Raw genomic sequence first — 23,536 nt, 5'->3', positions numbered from 1 at the left:
CAGATAGCCTCAGCAATCTTGAGAAATAAGAACAAAGTGGGACGTATAACAATACCTGACATCAAATTATACTACAAGGCTACAGTAATCAAAACAGCATGGTACTGGCATAAAAACAGACACATAGATCAATGGAACAGAATAGAGAGTCCAGAAATAAATCCATGCCTATATGGTCATTTAATTTACAACAATGGCAGCAAGAATGTACGGTGGGGTAAAGTCAGTCTATTCAATAAATGGTGCTGGGGAACCTGTACAGACACATGCAAAAAAACGAAGCTGGACCACCTCCTTACACCATATACAAAAATAAATTCAAAATGGCTTAAAGACTTAAATGTAAGATCTGAAACCATCAAATGCCTAGAAGAAAATATAGGAAGAAACTTCACAGACATTACCCGGAGTAAGATTTTTACTGATATATCCCCTCGCACGAGGGAAGTAAGAGAAAAAATAAACATGTGGGATTACATCACACTAAAAAGTTTTTTCACAGCAAAGGAAACTATCAATAAAACGAAAAGGGATCCTACTGAATGGGAAAGGATATTTGCCAATGATATATCTGATAAGGGGTTAATATCACAAATTTATAAAAAACTCACTCAACTCAACTCCAAAAAAACAAACAACCCAATTAAAAAAATGGGCAGAGGACATGAAGAGACATTTTTCTAAAAAGGACATACAGATGGCAAACAGACATATGAAGAAATGCTCAACCTCACTAACCATCAGAGAAATACAAATAAAAACCACAATGAGACACCACCTCACTGCAGTCAAAATGGCTATCATCAATAAATCAACAAACAACAAGTGCTGGCGCGGATGTGGAGAAAAGGGAACGCTTGTGCACTGTTGGTGGGATTGCAGATTGGTGCAGCCACTATGGAAAACAGTATGGAGGTATCTCAAAAATCTGAAAATGGAACTATCTTATGATGCAGCAATTCCACTCCTAGTATCTATCCGGAGAAATCCAAAACTCCAATTCAAAAATCTTTATGCACTCCTATGTTTATTGCAGCACTACACACAATAGCCAAGACATGAAAACAACCTAAATGCCCATCAGTAGATGACTAGATCAAGAAACTGTGGTACATTTACACAATGGAGTATTACGCAGCCATAAAGAAGAAAGAAATCTTACCATTTGCAACAACATGAATGGACCTAGAGAACATTATGTTAAGTGAAATAAGTCAGACAGAGAAAGACAAATACCATATGATCTCACTTATATGCGGAATCTAAAGAAAAGAATAAGTGAATGAACTAATCAGAAACAGTTTTGGAGATATAGAGGAAAAACTGAGGGTTGCTAGATGGGCTGGGGGGTGAGGATAAGGGGGAAGGTGAGGGTATTAGAAAACAGTCGGTAATCACAAGATGGCCACGGGGTTTTGAAAATTAATTCGGGGAACGTAATCAATAATGTTGTAAAGATTTTGTAGGGTATCCGATGGACACGTGTCCCATTTCTGAGACCACCTCAGGGATGATGTAGATGCCTGATCACTGCACTATACACCTGAAGCTGAACAATAATGAATGCAACTATAATTTTATATATTTTATATATATATGTATGTATATACTTACAAGAAGCAGAGTACAGCATTAGGAATAGACATTAGGAATAGTGGAAATGTAATGGCTCTGTGCAATGTAGAGGGATAGTGGGGGGGAGGGGGGTTCACACAGCGTGAGGGATATAAATGATAAATGTCTAAATATTACTTTGTCTTGTGCACCTGAAACTAATAATAATAAAAAAAAGAATATCTGAAAGAGGGGTAGACAGGTGGCTCAGTTGGTTAGAGCGCAAGCTCTGGGCAATGCGGCTGCCAGTTCAATTCCCACCCACATGGGCCAGTGAGCTGCACCCTCTGCAACTAGAATGAAGTCAATGAGCTGCCTCTCAGCTCACAGGAGGAAAGATGACTCAGTTGGTTGGAGCCCGGGCTCTTAACCACAAGGTTGCCTGTTCGACTCCCGCAAGAGATGGGTGGTTGCGCCCCCTGCAACTAACAACAGCAACTGGACCTGGAGCTGAGCTGCGCCCTCCACAACTAAGATTGAAAGGACAACAACTTGACTTGGAAAAAGTCCCGGAAGTACACACTGTTCCCCAATAAAGTCCTGTTCTCCTTCCCCACTAAAATCTTTAAAAAAAAAATCTGAAAGATCATAATAAAGAATAAAACTTGAAAAATGTTTTTTTCCTTTGATTTTAATACCTGAGACTGAAAATAAGTTATCAAATGGGGTAAATATCAACAAAATTCACTTAATTTTGATTGGCTTTTTTCCTTACCTTACTAATTAGTGCCTTTAACTATGTAATTTGCTTAGATAGCAGAGATGCTATGTTTTACCAGAATAATTTTCTGTGCTCTATGTTAACTTTATTATATACTTGAGTATAAGAAGAAAAAACAAAAATCAAAAGTTCCTCTCTTATGAAACAGCTAATTCTTAACAACTGTGCTACCTCTTATGCTTTTAAAAATGTTTTATTTTCATTTTAACTAAAGAGGCAACCAAAAATTATTTCTCAAGCATCCATGATCCTATTGTAAATCAAGTGCTCAGAATTGAATCCTAAATATAGAACAAATTAAAAAAAAATTTCTGGATACCTTTCCACATAAAACTATTTTTGAGTTTTCCCAGCAGGCTCCTAGAAATTATAAAAATTTGTTCTTTCAGCATAGAAAAAGAATGATGAAAGATGTAATTAGATTTGATTGATGACTTAAAATTATAAATATCATAGGTAGCTAGCATATCAAAAGATATGCCTTCTCTAGGTCAAATTTATATACGTAATATGTTATTAATATGCATTACTATTTCAGAAACTGTAAGCTTTGTGTAAAGTCCCTGGAAAACTGTCAATTCCCCCCTGTCCATAATGGCTTTACACTAAAGGGAAAACCTGCTCAAAACTCTTGAAATAGTTATATTTTATCCCCAACAGAGAATTTTACTCTCTTCCATTCTGATATTATTGGTTACAGTAAATAACCACAGCTATAAAGTCTCTGTCATCTACAGATGGATTTTGATGCTTGCCTGAATGTTATGCTATACTCGTAAACTACAGGGCAGAGCTTGTGTATTCAATAAAGAACTGTACCAGACAGATACTTCAAACAACTGATACTTCAAAGAATATACTCTTGGGTACAGACCTCTGAAGTGACACTGCTTCGACAACTTTTAGACTATAAAGGTGGACGGAGTATTTCTAAAACCCTTTTTAGTCCAGAAGCTGGAAGCTTCATGAAAGCAGATTGCTAAGCTAAGATCCATTGGAATGAGAACTAACTACATAGGACTGAATAAATTGAAGAATTTTTTTTCAGGCTATTTGTTTGGAATATTACTGATGTTGCTTCAAATGTTTTATTTTCTGGTATGTGAGGAACCTCTTTTTCTTTCCTCTTAAGCTATGTATAACCCGCACAATTTAGTAAATCTTGAATTCTTAGAACTAAAATGAAACATTAAAAATGCTATTTGAGTCTCACTGACTCCCTCAGAATTCAGAAATTCTCACTTTCTCATATATTTTCTTGATAATACAGTGATTGCCACAGATTTAATAAGAATGTCTTCCTTTTTAATAGGATGTAATTAGACAAATTGATGGTGGTACCAAGGACTTATCTGGACTCCCAAATTTGAAAATGGTGGTCACTTAATCAGAAGGGACTGCCACTTTCGAACAAATATTGGCTGTACTCATGAAGCCAGTCTCTACATAGCCCTCCCAGGAGAAATGACCTGGTACCTGGAATAGAGGGTCTCAGCCTTATATGTGATAAGGAAGGTCACCTATACATGGTAATGAAATTTTGGTGACTTGAAGAAAAGAGGAACTCACCTAAATGACAGGTACTTATAGGTAAAATAGGGTGTGGAGAATTTCTAGGGCTTGGTTTCCTAATCTTGGGATGGCACAAAATGGAGACTTTTAAAAGTCAAATCTGAGATTTCCCATGAAAACTTCTAGACAGAAGTTAATTTTGCAGTCTCTGTATTTGCAAAGCGAACTCACTGAGGCTACACGGTTAGTTAATATCTTGTTGCACCTATGTAAATAATACGGCCAAAAACAAAGGAGACCAACCATTCTTTTGTGTTCAAAAATCATCTTTGAGATTATTATGATTATGGGGGCATGGAAGGGGTAGGTGGGAGAGTTGTCAGGAAAATGGGCAAGAAATGTTATTAAATATTCTGATTTGTATGCCTCTCTGGAGTATCTGCACTTTTCATTGTTTTTCGGTATTTTACAACTCTGCAAGTTACAGGAAACTGATACTCATGCAAATCATTCTTTTTTCTTTCAAGTCCCAGTATCATTTATTTTTCCTAGAATCTGGATACAATTAATTTTAGCGAGACAGTGCTCAATACTATTTAAGCCTCATTTTAGGTTCTTTGAACTACTTCATTCTTTGTAAATGTAAGAATTCACATTCTAATAACTGGATAACTAACATTTGACATACCAAAAAGTTTACTCAATGTTGATGTAACTACACAAAATTTATATGCAATATGTGGACTTTAATATTACAGAATTGGCCTTTGTAAACTAGCTTACACATAAACAAAGTTACTCTTTGCTTATCTGTCCTAACTTACGAAGTGCTGCACCAAAAAGACACCTCCCAAAGCTTTTTACCATGTAAAGAGATGATTCCTCCCTTTAAGACAGGGTTTGAAAAAATCCTCAGTTCCCACCCAGAAAAAAAATGTTAACCCAGAATTATCAAATTCTAAAGTTTCAGCAGATGTAACAGCAGAAGCAGGCTATGGGCAACTCTTTTTTTCAAGTCTTTTATCTAAGTAGTAAAGAAGTTACAGTGTTGACCAAAACAACACACAGGTTTCTTATTAAACTTTGTTTTAATGGGTCTCAAAATTCAGTGAAAGATTTTTTGGTCAAGTTGTTTCCATTAAAAAGTACTGATTTTAAAAACTAGTAACTTATAAACCGCCACACACACAAAAACAAACAAACAAAAAACCCCAAATGGTCCACAAAACATTTTTTCTTTCTGAAGGTCTTACAATGTATTGTAATCACAAACCAGCCTTTCACTATTAAACTTAAATGGCCAATTGAGACAAACAGTTCTGAGACCGTTCTTCCACCACTAATTACGTCTGGGGTGGCAGGTATTGGGGATAATACTCATTTAGCTTTCTGAGCTTTCTGGGCAGACTTAGTGACCTTGCCAGCTGTTTATCTTCTTGTCCACTGCTTTGATGACACCCACAGCAACCGTCTCTTGTCACGTGGAACAGCACAATGGCCTGGAGGAGGGTAGTCAGAGCAGCTTGTGACACACATGGGCTCGCCAGGAACCACATCAATGATGGCAGCAGCTTCACCAGATTCCGGAAACTTCGACCATCTTCCAACGTTTTCCCTGAACGACAATCAATCTTCTCCAGCTCAGCAAATTTGTAAACAAGGTGAGCTGTGTGACAGTCTAGCACAGGTGTGTATCCTACACTGATCTGGCCTGGATGGTTCAGGATAATTACCTGAGCCGTAAAGCCAGCTGCCTCCACTGGTAGTTCATATTTGCTGTCAGCGGCCACACTGCCATGACGAACATCTTTGACAGACACATTCTTGACATTGAAGCCCACATCATCCCCAAGAAGAGCTTCACTCAGAGCTTCATGGTGCATTTCAACAGACTTTACTTCAGCTGTAGCAGTGACTGGAGCCAAGGTGACCACCACGCCGGTTTTGAGAAGTCTCCACTAAGCCCGGAGGGACAGTAGCAATACCACCAATTTTGTAGATACTCTGGAGAGGCAGACGCAAAGACTTGTCAGTTGGACATGTTGGTGACAAGATGCAATCCAGAGCTTCAAGCAGCATGGTTCCACTGGCATCGCCATCTTTATGGGTGACTTTCCACCTTTGAACCAAAGCATGTTAACACTTGGTTCCAGCATGTTGTCACCGTTCTATCCAGAAATTGGCACAAATGCTACCGTGTCAGGATTGTAGCCAATTTCCTTAATGTACGTGCTGACTTCCTTAATGATTTCCTCATAACTTTTCTGGCTATAGGGTGGCTCAGTGGAATCCATTTTGTTAACATCATCAGTTAGCTGTCTCATACGCAGTGTGTAAGCCAGAAAGGCATGCTCATGGGTCTGCCCATTCTGGGAGATACCTGCTTCAAATTCACCAGCACCAGCAGCCATAATCAGGACAGCACGGGCAGCCTTAGATGTGCCTGCAACCATGTTTATGATAAAGTCTCTGTGTCCTGGGGCATCAACAATGGTCACATAATACTTGCTGGTCTTGAATTTCCACAGGGAGATTATCAGTGGTGATTCCACGCTCACGTTCAGCTTTCCATTTATCCAAGACACAGGCAGACTTGAAGGAGCCCTTTCCCATCTCAGCAGCGTCCTTCTCAAATTTTTCGATGGTCCTTTTGTGGATTCCACCACATTTATAGATCAGATGCCCAAGAGTGGTATGTCCAGTGACAACGATGTTGATACAAGTCTTTTCCTTTTCCATTCTGGCTTAGATTCAGCGATGGTTTTCATGACACCTGTGTTCTGGCGACAAACCCATTGCAAAAAAGCAAGGGGAATTATTTTTGTCTACAGAAACACCAATAAATTTGTCCTGAGAAGAAACGATTATTGCCCTGTGTATATTGTTTCGTATCTATTTATAAATTCACACTAGCCTTCGTGACTATTGATGTATGTGTGAGTCCTTTGAATTTTTCTTTGAACTGGTTTAACAGCTTACTGTTCTCTCATTAATTAATTAGTTAAATAAAAATCTCTCACACAGATTTATTTTATTGCTGTATTATGACTCACCCTTTAAAAATATTAGCCTCCAACACATATCACACTGTGTTCTCCAAAGTATTCAGCTTCATGGATTTATCTAAATATATTTCTGACTCCACTGGTGCTTATACCTTAAATAAGCTGTGAGCACCAGTGGAACTTGGTCCAGTAAACTTCAAGAGTACAAACACTCTATTGTTTATAATTCTTAGGCTGTGTAATGCATGTTATCATTCAAGTATTTTAAACCAAGGTCCAAATATCCCAATTCTCATTTTTGAGAGAAATTTATAACTAGCTAGTCATCTCCCAGAATTTTACCGTTTCTTTCTTTCTTGTGCTGAGAGGTACTGTAGCCTCAGAAACACCAATTCAGGAGCCAAACCATCTGGACTTGAATACCAGTTGAGCACTACCTAGAGGTCTTTAAACTGTTTGTGCTTCCATTTTCTCTTAAGTAAAATGACAATGTATGTAAAGTGTTGATACATGTAAGATCTTTAGAAGAGTGACTGAAACATAATTATTTTAATATACCAAAATCCTCATGGATAGAAAGAAATTATTTGTGTGTGTGTGTTCTTCAATTTTCTTATCAAAATTTAGTAAGTATCTCTGGATGTTTGTAATGGTGTTTTTTTTTTTTTCCAGGCAAATCTATAGGAGTGGAAGGTTGCTAATTATTAGTATTTTATTTCTTAAGTTCCAAATAAATGTTCCAGGAAGATAGACTCTTCTTGACTGGCCATTTGAATTCAACATATTGTTTTCTCCATATCCTTTAGCAAAAGGAAATCAGCAACTCTTTATCTTCCCAGGGCAAGCAGCAGATTTTCTTGTATCCAGTAGAGCTTGGGGAACATCTTATTGTGCTGAACTTCTCTAGAAGATTTAATTTCTGTCAGTGAGACAAGATTTCCTATTGTGTATCTCTATGGGTATCTTCCAGTTTTGTCTCAAATTCCTCCTGCCTGTCATTATGACTTGGATTTTTGAACCTATCAGCTGCTTTGAGGCTGAAAAGCAAAAGTAATTTCTTCAGATTTGGATCCATTTTCCTTGAAAAGACCTTCAAACTTATTTAGTAACGACAGAGGGGCAGGATTTATTTTCCTTCTTTTTCTCCTTTGTGTCACATTCCCCCTACTCTCTACCCTTTTGAATCAGGATTCACGCTCAAATATGAAACTTCAGGGATTCCTATTAGATATATTTCAGTCATTATAAGAAAGACTTTTTAACTCTTTGACAAGAGAGTATATATTGAGGTTATGTAAGTTAATATGCTATTTGGGTATAGACAACAGCACACCCGTTTCTATCTCAAATTAGTTTTTTTTTAAAGTAATTTATTGGCTCATGTAACTGAGAAGTCAAGAGGTAGGTACAGTTCAACAGGGGCTTGAGTAAGTGGTTAGTACCATGTGAACAGGACCAACACCTCTCTTTCTCTTCCATTTCTCAGCACTGTTTCTTTACTGTTGGTACCATTATTGACAGGCATTCCTTTCATGGTTCCAAGATGGTAATTCTTGAGATTGTATATTAATACTCAGTAAGAAACAGACAGTCTGTGTCCTCAGTAGTTTAAATAAAACCTAAGAGATGAGCCCCACTCACTCCCATTGGCCTGAATTATGTATTCCTTGAACTAAAAGCTGGCTATGTGAAATGAACATACTGATTATATTAAGCGAACATATCCTGGAGGTTTAGTCAACAGTCCCCAACTATTATGACTGGAAACGCAGGACAGTGTTAGAAAGAGGAAGTGGGAAATGGCTGCTGGTGAGTCAACTAAAGGAATATCCTTTATAAGAGGCATTTCTCAAGCCTCTTATTTCCTAAAAAAGCAAGTTGATTAGTTTGGCAAACTGGTAATCAGATCGCTAGCAACTAACTATTGATGAGTCAGTACACTGATCAGGTTTCATTTTCTGATCATAAGAAGTAGATAATTGAGTTAGAAAAGTAAAGAAGTAGTACAAAGAACTCCCTAGTTAGATTGTAAACTCTTTATGGGTTGGAACAAGCCATTTATATTTGCATCTTGAACACCAAGCATAGTGTTTGGCATCTGGAAAGAATTCTATAAATATTAAACTCTAAATTTATAATTTCCCCCCTTATGAAGTATTAGATACGAATAAATAACCCTTGTGACATATAGGATAATTATTATTTCCACGTTATAGATGAGAAACTGAAACTTAAATCTGCCCCAAATGTTAAGTGGCAAAGTCAGGGCTTATGTTCAGTTCTTCTGATTTTAACTTGCATAATTTTACATTATTCCACATTATTCCACATGTCTCAGAATTCAAACCAGCTAAGGGAAATTGTGATTTTTCTCTTCAGTAGGTTCATTAGACTCTCCCTTTCAAAAATTAATTTAAAAATTTTACATTTGTAAAGCTTGTAAAAACCAGGCAAACAGTTCATAGAGATATTGCAAATGACTATTCTCATGTAGACATCTAAAACACTGACAACAAACCAGGGCATTCAGAACCAATGAAACTCATTAATTAAGTTAATGCCAAATAAGCAGTCACATACTAAACTTCTTTAAGAGCACCAAGAAAATCATAGGCCTTCCTTTTCATTATTTTTCTGGTACCTATTTCTTCTTCTTCATTCTTTTCTGTGGATGCTAGGTCTGAAGAACTAGAACATTATATTCTTTGATGTATAGCTCTGATTATCATTTGTCAAAGAAAGCAGAAAAATATGTCTACTTACAAAACTGAATTATCTGTCAAAAAGACCATAAACATGACTTACAAAGGATTATTAAATATCAATAAATGAGAAGTTTCTGGGTGGTGCCACATGAAGGTATCCAGTTAGAACATTTAAATACCTGTTCTCAATTAGTTCCTCCAGAGAATGAAACCGTAGTAACATAAAGATTCTATTGCATGTGATAATTAATTTCTCATGAAACTAGAATGGCACTAGTTATATACAACTCTTGGGAGAACTAAAAAAAAGTCACTAAAATTATTTTCAGTGTAATAATATGAAACTCAGGATATAACTTAAAAGTTTGGTTATGAATAAAAAATTTCCAAATACTTTCATTTGAAAATGAGGATGATTATATAGTTGTTGTGGTTGCTTTATGAGAATACAAGAGACAGTTCTGTTTCAAGTTTGGTACATTTTCGAATGTTTATAATTTATAACAAAGCTATATCGGGAGAATTTACATACTAGTTGTCAACTGAAACTCATTAATAATTTTACTAATCAATACATAAATTTTCTACTTGGCCTTTGATTAACCCAAGTTTATTTCCAACCAAGCATGCCTTGTTGAATTATTATAAGGGTTAGAGTCTTCATTTGATAGTATACCTCCCAAGAAACTACGAATACTAGTCCCCCTAACCCACCCATATGACCCCCAAATTCTGGGTGCTTGTTCTTCCTAAGTATTTACAGCCAAATTTTACATTATTACTTCCTTTTCCTTCTCATTTTATATCCATATAAGATATTGAGATGTATTTTTTTTGTTTTTTTGCAGTCATGGTGTAAATTATCACTACTTAGTCAGTTATACTTATCAATTTAATCTTTTCTAGCCTGGCACTTTTGACAAACTATCATTCAGTGACCGAAATAAATGATATGTGTCCTTAAAAGTTTCTATCTGAAGATTAGTACCTCAAAATTTGTTAGGTCTTATTTTAGGGGAAACACGGTAGCTGTAATGAGAACACAGTGAAGGGAAAAAAAAATAAAATGTAAAATCATGAGCAAATTAAAACCCAAGGTTTCTACAAATGAAATATTAGCTTGACCAATATGTTTAGATTTTAAGACATAAAGTGATCCTCGTAAAAAGATTATTTTAATTAAGCCAGGTAATTTATTTAAAAGTATGAGATGAAACAGCTAAAAAAAATAACTTCTGAGCAATGAATTTCTTGGAAGTCCTGTGATGAAAGCTTGTTGCTGCATACTACAGAATCTTAATATCATAGTAGTTTAGGTATAGGAGAAACTCTATTAAATTCCTTGATAGAATATATTCAGTAGCACCTACACTTTCACAAAAAAGCACTGCTGAAGATCTTTCAGAATAAAACACATAATATGTTATTCCCTACCTCCAAGGATAGGAGGTAGGCTGTATGCTTGCAAAATCATTAATGCAAAGCCTCTTTGTCTTACCCGTTCATCTGCACTGCCTGTTGCATGATGGGAATAATTGATGAGACCAGGGATGGGCTGTTCACCGTGTGCCATGATAACAGCAGGACTGGTGTAGAATGGATGCTTCTAATGCACAACACATAACAACTATGAATATAGTGACAAGAAAACATGAAACAATACAAGCAAAATGACTGGAAAGGAAAAACGGTGAAAACAAATGGAACAATGAAATGTCAAATCAGCTCAGATTTCAAATGTTATAAGCTTTTTTATAAAGATTGAAATTGATGGCACTTTTTACTCTTTTATTTAAGAGTAAAAGAGAAAGAACATATAATAATGATTTTAAAATATACCTGTTTCACTAACTGGTTCAATAAAAAAACAAAACAAAACAAACCTCACACACAACTTAAATACTTACTAGCCTTAAGTAAGAACTTAATGGGTCATTAAGTATATCTGGAGACAAAATCATCTGGCCTTCAATGAAAGAGTCACCTACTGGTTGTCTGAATGGACACTTCAAAAGAATCTCTATGATCTTTTTTAATCTATTAATATAAGTTGCCAAAAAAAAACCCTCTCATGCTAAGCTCATAGCCAAAATATCTGGATGATCCATAAAACTTTAGGAATTATTTCACATAGTGATTAGATTTTCAATCTTTATGCTTTTAATCAGTGAACAATCATTATTCCCAGAAAGTGATACATTACTTTCTGAAGATTTTAAAGCATACTGGGTGGATTATACTAAATATGGACAATAATGTAAATCATATTCTGTGACTTTAAGATGACAAAATTTACTCAACTACCTCATGGTTGGTACTTCATTTACTCCTAGAATTTTCCCAAAAGTATTTTTAATACTTTGGTACTGTCCTAACATTAAATTAAAAATGCAAATACATTATATCCATTTCCTCTTTATATCACTAGGGTAATTTGTGTCAAGTTATATTTAAACAAGTGCTTAGTTAACTGCTGAAAAGTTTTGTATTGAAAAATGTTTATTAAACTTTTCAACTAATTTCTTGAATCATCTAAGGTCTCTTATCTTCAGTTTTCTGTTCCTTTGCGGTGTGTGTTGTATTTGATGTTTTGAATATATGAACACTGTATATATTTAGTATGAGAACAAAAATGACATCTCCAAAGAGTCCTTAAATGTCACATTATTTATCACTGCAGCTATTACTTTGGTAGGTAACAGCAGGAACTATAATGCCTCAGTACTAAGAACAAACTTCAAAGGTTTCAAGGACTCAACATTATGTAGGAACAGCTACGGAGTGTCATGAGTATCCCAGTTCTTTTTTAAGGAAGCCTTGAAGAGGTATTAAACTTACAGAATGATAGGATGGAAAGAGGGATGAAATCAGTACATTTACCTGTGGGTCCTTTAGGTCTTTGGGTCTCTCTCAGCAGGCTTACCTTGGCAGCAATGGCTGCTGCAGTTATATGTGATGAAGAACTGTCTTCTGTTGAAGCAACACCACTGTCTTTCTTCTCTTCTTCCTCTTCCTCACATTGAACCCCTTTGTCTTCTGTCTGTTTATGTGGGCTAGTTGTGGGAGGAGGGGAAAGAGGAGGTGGTGGGGAAGGTAAATCTTCAAGTTCATCATGTACTTCCTTTACTTTTACAATGGCATCACGTAAAAGGTCAATGGCATGAGGTAGAGCTGGCAGTATGAACTGAAAGCATTCCTGTATGCAAGAATAAGAGAAAAATGAAGATGAAGCACTTTTATAGGCATATAAAATGGAAGCAATCAAGTCTATTTGTGATTTTGGATCTGTCTCTCCATCATTTTAAGAATGAATCATATTTAAAGCATTATCTTTATAATATGAAATATGAAGTAAGCATGGCATATATTCCAGTATTCTCCATAAGCTGAAGAACTACAGTACTATATAAGCACACAGTACATTTAAAAAAAAAATTTCTATACAACTTTGGGGGTTAAAGATATATTATGGGAAAAGGAGAAAACAGTTTACCTTTCTAGTTAGAGCAGAGCACGAGAACTAACAAACCAACTGAGGACTGAACTATTTTATTTAGAGAGCTAAAGTTCTGACTACCATCATAAAGTGTAGCTCGGCAATGTGGTACAATATGTAAAAATAGTTTGTGCAGAACACTGCATTAAAGACAATAGTTTCCTGCTCAAATGCCCACTATTACCATAAATGGGTCACCAAAAGAGAATAAGTGAGAACTTTAACATCAGAATATAAGGCCAGACATATTTGGGGAAAGTGTTTGGGCAGATGTCTTTCTCTTTTACATTTAAAGTAACTTACCTTAAAATGTAAGCTATATAGAAATACCTTAAAATTTATGGAGGGTTACTGGAATACCTGAAACGGTGCCTAATCTTTTGATCTCTCTTTGTATAGCTCACTCACTTTACTGATAAAGACTGTATAGTAAAGAACTTAACCTTGACCAAAGTGAGGTCTGGCCTTACTCTCAGATTTTGGGAGGTGATGTCTAATTCCTTGGAATGTCATGCCTGATAGAGTGTCTTTGTTTGCCTGGGACCTTTGGCCACTCAGTCTAACAATGCGGTTTATTATGAGGTCTTTGCCTCTGGAAGAACTAGAGACTAAAGGTATCAGTCTCCTCTCTGGAAAGGGATAAAATAAAGGTCAACCATACAGGCAGTATGTGACTGAGTCCCAATAAAAACTCTGGACACCAAAGGCAAAGGTGAGGGCACCTAGCTAGCAACACTCTGTGTGTATTGTCTCATATCATGGCCGAGAGGAGGTAATGCTGTTATGACTCCATGGGGGACGATGACCAGAAGGTTCTCATTCAGTACCTCTCTTAGACTCTGCCCTATCTGCTTCTTCCCTTGGCTGGTTTCAATCTGTATTCTTTCCCTGTAATATACCATATCCATGAGTATAGCAGCCTTCAGTGAGTTTTGTGAGTCCTTCTAGTGAATCATTAAAACTGAGGGTGGTTTTAGAAATCCTCTGAATTTCAATTGGTGTCAGAAGTGAGAGCAGTCTTGCAGAGTGCTCCAACTTTGTAAATGGCTAACTTTTTGCAGCTGGCCCAAACTCCTTATAGTTGGTGTTAGAAGAGGGATTTGCTACAAAGACCGTGAGGCATGACACATGTGAGTTGGGAGGAGGAAGGAAGAGAGGGTGAGGAATAATGAATCTTTCGAGCCTGAATAAACACAGGGTCACCCACAATATTGAAATGCAACTGTGCTGTGATTAGTTATTGAAGATAAAAGTTAACAATGGAATTTCGAAATGAAAGATTCAACTCCTAACGAGTTATACATCATTGGATGCATAAAGAAATGCAAAACAATAAGAAGCAAGGTAAATATACAATCCTTTGGTTATTGCTTTCCGTGCTAGCTAAAAGGAATGCAAGGGAGACTGCTGGGGTGGAACCTCACGTTGAGCCAAGCTTGGATTCTGGCTGGTTGGATGTATAGCTGCTGGCCTCAGAGCTGCTTCCAAAGGAAGTAAGTTATGCTGAAGCAATAAACAGTGGATAAAGTTAGACTGATTCATAAGAAAACGAGGAAAGAGAAATGAAAGGTTCAAGGGACTTGTCCTAGGCAGGGTGGAAATATTTAAATGATTAGTAAGAAATAGATGAATAAAGTAAAACTATATGGGGACAAAACAAAGGTCTTAATGTAGCACTGTTGTGGGTTCAGTAGACAGGAGGGAGTACTTGCTGGTTTCGTGATAGTAGTGTCTTTGTTTGCCTGGTGGCTTTGGTTATTGGACAGTCTAACAATATGGTTTATTATGAGGGCTTTGGGTCCTAGACAAATCCCTATTGAAGGGTCCTAAACAAAAAACAAATCTCTATTTACCCGAGTCTGAAAAATTAAAAGAGCTAGATGGCAAAGACGAATATAAGAAACCTCACCTTGAATCACCTTAAGTGATGGTCCCATAATCTAATCAAGATAAGGCCTGACAAAGGGGTCTGGATCCCTTGGCCCAACTCAGGCCTGGAAAACTAAAGCCATACGTGCATAAATGGGTAAAATGGTCGGCGGATAGAGAAGAGATTTTGGGGGGACTTCTTGACATGGAAGTGCCATGTACTGTGATTCTAAAACCCGTTGAAGTTCTAATGGGGGGTACTATTAGATTAGGAGGATGTAGGAATACAATAGTTAATGGGATTAAAGTGAAAAGTTTGGATGAAAATGAGAATATTTGTACAGTGAACTTTATGTGAAGTGGTGAGTCTCCTTTACATGACTTGTATTATGGGGATGGATATTGCGTTTGCCTGGAGCGTTGTTCTCCTACCCAGTATTATAAACAGAAGACATGTAAGTCCACTCTTCCACCGATATAGACTGGATATTCTAAGTGGGAATCAATAAGTTTGAGTGAGCCCACACAGGTCATTAATTTGCTGTATGATAGACCTGTGGGGAGTACAGATTGGGACTTATGGCCAAAAACCTCTGAGTGCCACCCAGAAACAACTGCTGGGATTTCTGACCAGAAAATTTCTATTTGAGAGACAATTTCTAGCTTGCTATTGGATTTGTAGACTGCCCTTATGACTGAAGGACATAAAATAATCTTGAAACCTGAAATATCCATAATGTCTTAGGTAAGGCCAGAGAAATGTCCTAATGGGGAAGGCAATGCCCAGGACAGTTCCATAATAAAATGGAAATGGTGGATATAGCATCATGCTACCAGGAGAATGCAAGGCGGTACTCACGAGCAGGTAGCCTCTTTCCACCTAGGGCCGACTTCGGAACCACCTGAGGAGCTGCTGGATCCTATGGCCACTTGGGCCACTTGGGCGGTGCCCTATAAACAGCTTTCTATTGATCAACAAAGAGCTGCTTGGTTTATGGATGGCAATTCCAAGGTGAAGGGACAGCATCCTGTTTGGAAGGCCGCCACTCTGATTGAAGAAGGTAAAAACAAATCAGCTCGATAGGCTGAACTACATGATGTTTGGCCCTATGTTTGGGTTTTTACCAACTCATGGGACTTGTCCAATGGTCTGGCCAGATGGTCAGGCAGAAGGATGATGGAATTGGTCTACTAATGGGATCCCTGTATGGGGCATGGCCCTGGGAATGCAAAGGGGTATATTAAAGTAGAACATGTTAATGCTCATTAGAAGAACCCCCTTCCAGAATTGGAAATTGATTGGAACTGGTGAGCAGATGTTGTTCTTGTCTGATGTGGCTAACTGGGACCATGAGATGAGTGGACATTAGGGGGCTGCAGAGATGGCCTGAATGTAGCTATATTTCTCTTGCACCGAGGAATAAAATACTAATAAGAACTGTCTGTCTGCTAACAAGAGAGACAGAGACAGCAGAGGGCTATGCAGCACATTCCACAGGAGGAAGGTCCTGCACATAGCTGGCAAGTTGGACTGATGGCAGTTGCCCCTGGAGGCTACGAATGGGTCCTAACAGGAATAGACACTTACTCTGGCCTGGGCTTTGCTTACCCAGTGGTAGATTCAACTGCTCAGTATACTATAAAAGGACCAGAACAGAAGATAGTGTATCAACAACCATGGAATCACTTTGTTCTTATACCAAGAACATACTTTCATCTACAGAGCAATGATTTGGTAGAAAATTGGAATGGGGAAATGAAACATTTGTTGTCTCAAAGGGGGGACAGATAAAAACATGAGGGGCTGGTGTACACACTTTCATTGGTGTGCGATCACACTCAACATGAGGGAGGCCACACTAGATAGATTCCTCTACAGTTCTAGGGAAAAGAGGGCTGGGGGAGGATGCTGTTATGACTATACGTTTTCCTTTAGGACTCTATTTTTTCTTTTTTCTCCACATCACTCAACTTTTTTCCCCCCTACCGGATGTAGTGGTCCTAGCACCAGGTCTAAAACTGTGGGTGCCCACTAGTTCTATACATTTGTAACCCTACCCTACATGAATGGAAATGAACTGAGCGGGAAGCACTTGCTAAACTAGTATTACTGACGGTAATCTGGATGGCATAGTGACCAAATCAACTGTGTCATTCAAAGATTTTCAAAGGCAAAGTGTGGGTATAAAAGGAGAGGAGAAAAGGTAAAGGAATGAATAAATGGGTTATGCAGTGAGAAAAATCCAGTATGACATTGGTGTATCAAAAGGGGTTTAGAACAAGAGATGATATTGTTTCTTAGCTTAGGTGTAACAGATGCCAGAAGGGTAAGCCATATGTTGCTGAGAATACTCCTGCTTTGGGAACCTGACAAGCCTTAAACCTGAGTAGCATCACTCTGTGAGACATTTTCGTCATATGATATGATGACAGACGAGGCTAACTGTTAATGTGAGTGTAGGAATCCAAGTGTGTCAGTATCTTCTGACTTGTTTTTCAGGTTATATCTACCACTGTACTGTGATATGTTATAATGTTGCCATTTTAGTAAGATTATACTACTGATATTGATGGTCATATGTATTGGGAAACTGAGTTAAAAGCCTCCTCAAAATGTAATACCAATGGAAAATGACTAGCCTGAGCAAGAGAACCAATTTCTATGGTAAATAGTTCTATGCGGACGTATCATAGAGTACAAATAGTAGTAGATCAAAGTGGAAAATTAGAAAATGTATATAATGGCTATAGAGGATGGATCAGGTGTTTCTCTAAATCTTTCCCAATCCCATACTGGCTTCTCTAAAGCTTAGTCATAGTCACACTTGTACTGTTGTTGTGTCTGTAAATATGAATGCTATAGTAAATACACAGAGGGTGCCAAAAAAAAGTATACACATTTTCAGAAAGGAAAAAACTGTATTAAAAGTGTAATATTCAATATATACCAATAATCAAAGATGAATACATGTCACGTTTGACTTCTGTTAATTACAAGAGGGGCTCAAAGTGGTTACCATCGGCGTAATTTTAATAGTTTTTTTCCTTTCATAAAATGTGTATACATTTTTTTTGGCACCCTCTGTAGATGTATAGTCAAAGGCCAGGGGTTAGCTGTGTAATAAAAAATTAACTTTATTCAAAAGAGAGTCTGGCCTTTGACCTCAGTTACTGGGAAATGATAGGCATATCTTTGTAGTAGGGACTTTGGCTACCAGATATTGTAATAGTGTGATTTATTATGGGTGCTTTGGGCAATGTGGTATCTGTTTTGCCTCTAGAAAGTGTTGGATACTGAAGGTATCAGTCCAACTTCTGGGAAGGGCTAGAAACTAAAAGTCAGCCATCTGAGCAGTATGTGATGAGCCCCATTAAAAACTTGGGACACCAAAGGGCTTGGAGCTTCCATGATTGGCAATACTCCCTATGTTGTTACATATTGATGCCAGGAGATCAATGCATTCATGACTCCACAAAAAGAGGATAATAATGGAAGCTACCCATTCGGTAACTCTCCTTAACTCTGTCTAATGCAACTTCTTCACTTGGTCTGTATCCTTTCCTTGTAATAAGCCATAACCAGGGGTATACCATCTTGTCAGTGAGTTCTGTGAGTCTATCTAGTGAATAATTGAAACTGAGAGTGGCTTTGGAAATGCACTGTATCGCAATTGGTGTCAGAAGTGAGGGCAGTCTTGTGGAGTGCTCCAACTTTTTGGTTGGCTAAGTCAGCTGGCCAAAACTTTGTACACTAACCCATACAAATCTCCAGGTTGCTTACCTGAGATCCTTTCTTGCTACCTGGCAGGTTAATTATGAGAGTTTTCCCTCTGATTCCACATACAGGCCTGAAAGAAAAGAGAAACTGGATGAATACTAAATTGCAATGAAAGGTGGTTTAAATACATTCAACAACAAATATCAATCACCGTACTTTACATGTGAACGACTGTTTTATAAATAAAATAGTTGTGGCTATAAATTCACCAGTTGCTATACAAATCAAGCAACCTGACTGAGGTTTTTACAATAACGGTTAGTGTCGTGGATGGGAAAAACGTGTTGAACATGGAATCAGAATAAATTAGCCACTTTAAATAAACAATGTCCTGATTATCTTCTTTCTCTAATTTCAGGTTCTTTATATCTCATATAGTTGTAAGAGTTCAGTGAGAAAATGTATTAAAAAATACCTAGCGTAGTAATACTTATGTGCAAAAGTGTAACGCATAAGGCACTCAGAGTTCAGTGACACATGAGCTCTTTTCAAAAAATTCAGCCAATTTTAAAGTAAATTAAGGTGTCTCACAAATGAATGGCAGTGGGGAGAATTTAGAGAGCTCAGTTAACAGATCCACTGATAAACAAGTCAATTTAAAGTAAAAAGGTCTTTCAGAAAGCATTGTAAATTTCCAGGCCACTTTTAAACCAAGTGGCTAGATAAGAAATATAAACAGTAGAAAAGCACTGGGAGGCTGAGATAAGAATTGAAGGCCTGGATTTCATGAGAGTTGGAATCTTGCTCTGCCAGTAAGTGGCTGTGTTACTTTCACCTGGCAACATCTCATTTTCATCATTTGAAAACAAGGCAATTGATTAAATTAGTCTATTTCTAAAATTGCGCAGCTCGATTGAAAGACATGTAAAAACGTTTTTGCAGAACTTCTTTCTATGATTGAGTTTATTTTATACTCTCACTCTCTGAAATAATCTAAAATTGTCTTTTATTTTTTTTCCTTTTCCTATTTATAAAGAGAAGAGTTGATACCGTGTATCCCCGAAAATAAGACCTAACCAAAAAATAAGACCTAACTGGAAAATGAGCCCTAGCATGCTTTTTTAGGATGACATCCCCTAAACATAAGCCCTAATGGGTCTTTTGGAACAAAAATTAATATAAGACCCGGTCTTATTTTCGGGGAAACATGGTAGGTATTTATTTAAAACTTTCCATTTTCTTTTTTTTTCAATTGCAATATAGTTGACAAACAATGTATTAGTTTTATGTGTACAACCTAATGATTTATGTATGTACTATGATATGATCACCACAATAAGTTTAGTTAACATCCATCACTACATAGTTACAACTGTTTTTCTTGTGTTGAGAACTCTTACAACCTACTCTCTTAGAAACTTTCAAATATACAACATGGTACTAACTATAGTCACCGTGCTGTAATTAACACCCTCAGGAGTTATTCATCTTATAAAAGTGGAAGTTTTTACCTTTTAATCACCTTCACCCATTTTACCCACTCCTCAATCCCCGCCTCTGGCAACCACCAATCTGTTCTCTGTGTTTACGAATCTGGATATTTTTTAGAGATGATACAGTATTTGTCTTTCTCTGTCTGACATATTTAGCTTAGCATAATGCACTCAAGGTCAATCCATATTGTTGCAAGTGGCAGGATTTCCATCTTTTTTTTTTTACGGCTTAATATTTCATTGGAGATATATATATATATATATAGATATAGATATAGATATATAGATATAGATATAGATATAGATATAGATATATAGATATATAGATATATTTTTTTCCCTTTATTCATTCATCCATCAATAGACACTTAGGATATTTCCATGTCTTGGCTATTATAAATAAATAATTCTCCAATAAACACGAGGGTACAGATATCTTTTCCAAACAGTGATTTCACTTCCTTTGGATAAATACCCAGAAGTGGAATTGCTGGATCATATCGTACTTCTATTTTTAACTTTTTGAGGGACCTCCAGTTTTCCATAGTGGCTAAACTAATTTACATTCCCACTAACAGCGTACAAGGATTCCCTTTTCTCCATATAGTCCTGTTATTTCTTGTATTTTGATAATACCCATTCTAACAGGTGTGAGGTGATAGCTCACTGTGGTTTTGATTTGTATGTGCCTGATGATGAGTGATTTTGATCATCTCTTCATGTACCTACTGGCCATTTGGATGTTTTCTTTAGAAAAATGTTTATTCAGATCTTCTGCCATTTTAAAATCAGATTGTTTTCTTTATTGAGTTATATGACTTCTTAAATATATTTTGGATATTAACCCCTTATCAGATATATTATTTGGGAATATTTTCTCCCATTCAGTAGGTTCTCTTTTCATTTTGTTGATGGTTTCCTTTGCTGTACAGAAGTGTTTTAGTTTGATGTTGTCCCACGTGTTTATTTTTGCTTTTGTTGCCTTTGCTTTTGAAGCCAATTCCAGAAAAGCACTGCCAAGAAGGGTGTCCAGGAGCTAACGCCCGGTGTTTTCTTCTAGGAGTTTTATGGCTTTAGGTCTTACATTCAAGTCTTTAATCCATATTGAGTTGGTTTGGGTATAAGATGTGAGATAGTGGTCCTATTTCATTCTTTTGCATGTGGCTGTCCAGCTTTCCCAACACCATTTTTCGAAGAGACTATCTTTTCCTCATTGTATATTCTTGGCTCCATTGTTGTAAAGTAATAGACCATATATATGTGGGTTTATTTATGGGATCTCTATTTGTTTCCACTTATCTGTGTGTTTGTTTTTATGCCAATACCATACTGTCTTGATTACTATAGCTTTGTAATATAGTTTTAAAATCAGGAGGTGTGACGCCTCCCACTTTTTTTTTTTTTTTTCTAAAGATGCTTTGGCTGTTTGGGGTCTTTTATGGTTCAGTTAGGATTATTTGTTCTATTTCTGTGAATACCATTGGAATACTGAAAGGGATTGCACTGAATGTGTAGATTGCTTTAGGAAATATGTACATTTTAACAATATTAATTCTTCCAAACCATGAGTACAATGTATCTTTCTCTTTGAGGCTTCAATTTCTTTCATCAGTGTCTTAATAGTTTTCAGTGTACAGATCTTTCACTTCCTTCATTAAATTTAGGCATTCTATCCTTTTTGATGCAATTGTAAATGGGATTGTTTTCTTAATTTCTCTTTCTGATATTTCATTATTAGTGTATATAAATGCAAGTAATTTTTATATATTGATTTTGTATACTGCAACTTTACTGACTATATTTGTTTATTAGTTCTAACATTTTTTGGGTAGTCTTTATGGTTTACTATACACATATATATCATGTTATCTGCAAATAGAAACAGTTTTATTTCTTCCTTTCTGATTTGGGTGACTTTTTTCTTTTCTTTGCTCAATTGCTCTGGCTAGGACTTCCAGTACTATGTTGACTAAAAGTGGCAGAGGAGTAGCTATCCTTGTTTTGTTCCTGATCTTAAAGGAAAAACTTTCAGTTTTTCACCACTAAATATGATATTAGCTGTGGGCCTGTCATATATGACCTTTCTTATATTGAGATACATTCTGTCTATATTCACTTTGTTGACAGTTTTCATCATGAATGGATGTTGAACTATGTCAAATGTGTTTTCTTCATCACTGAGATGATCATATGATATTTGTTCTGTGTTTTGTTAATGTAGTCTATCACATTGATTGATTAGTGGATGTTGGATTGTCCATGGACTAAATCCCACTTCATCATGATGTATGATCCGTTTAATGTATTCTAATCAGTTTGATATTTTGTTGAGGATTTTTGCATCTATGTTCATCAGGCCTATTAACCTGTGCTTCTGTTTTCTTGTAGTGCCCTTATTTAGTTTTGCTAGCAGGATAATGCTGACCTTGTAAATGATTTTGGAAATATTCCATCCTCTTCTATTTTTGGAGGAATTGGTATTAATTTTGAGAAGGACTGGTATTAATTCTTCTTTAAATGTTTGGTGGAATTTACCAGTGAAGCTGTCTGGTCCTGCACTTTGTTTTTTGGGAGGTTTTAGGTTACTGATTCAATCTCCTATTAGTAATTGGTCTGTTGGCATTTCCTATTTTTAAATTCTAAGTTTTAACTATATATTTATCTTTACCAGTGAAATGTACACTTTCATACAGTTTTCCTGTTACTGATTAGTATTCTTTTCTTTCAGCTTAATGAATTCCTCTAACAATGCTTATAAAGCCAGTCCAGTTGTGCTGAAATCCTTCAGCTAGTTTTGTCTTGAATATTTTTCTCTCCTTCAATTCTGGATTCACTACGTTAATATTTCATTTTTGAAGTTTTTCCATCCATGTTCACCATGATATTAGTGTATACTTTTCTATTATTCTACTATCCTTTTCTGGTTTTGGTCAAAAGATTTCCCTAGTCTTACAACATGAATTAGGAAATGTTTATATAGGAACAATTTATGTAAGATATTCTCAGGAACAATTTATGTAAGATAGGAATTATTTATACCTTGAAAGTTGTATAGAATATGCCTCTAAAATGAACTGAATTTACTATTCTTTAAAAATACAATTCATTTTTTAGAACATTTTTAGATTTATAGAAAAATTGAGAGGCTAGCATAGAGAGTTGACATATACCTGTACCCAGTTTCCCCATTATCCTGCTAGCAAATGCACATCTTACATTAGTAGGGTACATTCTTTAAAATTAATGAAACAATATTTATGCATTATTATTAATTAAAGTTCATACTTTATTTACATTCCCTAGTGTCCTTTTTCTGTTCCAGCATTCCATTCAGATTACCATATTACATTTCGTTGGCATATCTCTTTATGCTCCTCTTGGCTATGACAATTTCTCAGACTTG

The 23,536-nt window shown here is 36.4% G+C and overlaps 1 protein-coding gene across 26 annotated transcripts in view; it reads right to left on the bottom strand.

Annotated features, from left to right (window-relative positions):
* Nucleotides 1-23,536, bottom strand: part of GPHN (gephyrin) — a 455,320-nt gene that overhangs the window by 192,528 nt on the left and 239,256 nt on the right. For 16 of the 26 annotated variants that reach the window (XM_081049702.1, XM_081049721.1, XM_081049725.1 and 13 more), the window contains 3 exons: nt 18,704-18,770; nt 12,481-12,753; nt 11,056-11,163 (listed from right to left, as the gene is read on the bottom strand). In XM_081049702.1, coding sequence (XP_080905828.1) covers nt 11,056-11,163; nt 12,481-12,753; nt 18,704-18,770 — 448 coding nt within the window. The remainder of the gene's footprint in view (nt 1-11,055; nt 11,164-12,480; nt 12,754-18,703; nt 18,771-23,536) is intronic. The other 10 variants (XM_081049727.1, XM_081049706.1, XM_081049714.1 and 7 more) reach the window with 1 other exon arrangement.

This window comes from Rhinolophus hipposideros, assembly GCF_964194185.1.
Source record: "Rhinolophus hipposideros genome assembly, chromosome: 5".
NCBI classification, from domain to species: Eukaryota; Metazoa; Chordata; class Mammalia; order Chiroptera; family Rhinolophidae; genus Rhinolophus; species Rhinolophus hipposideros.
The sequence above is the reverse complement of the archived record's forward strand: the minus strand, read 5'-3'. Positions and strand labels throughout refer to the sequence as shown.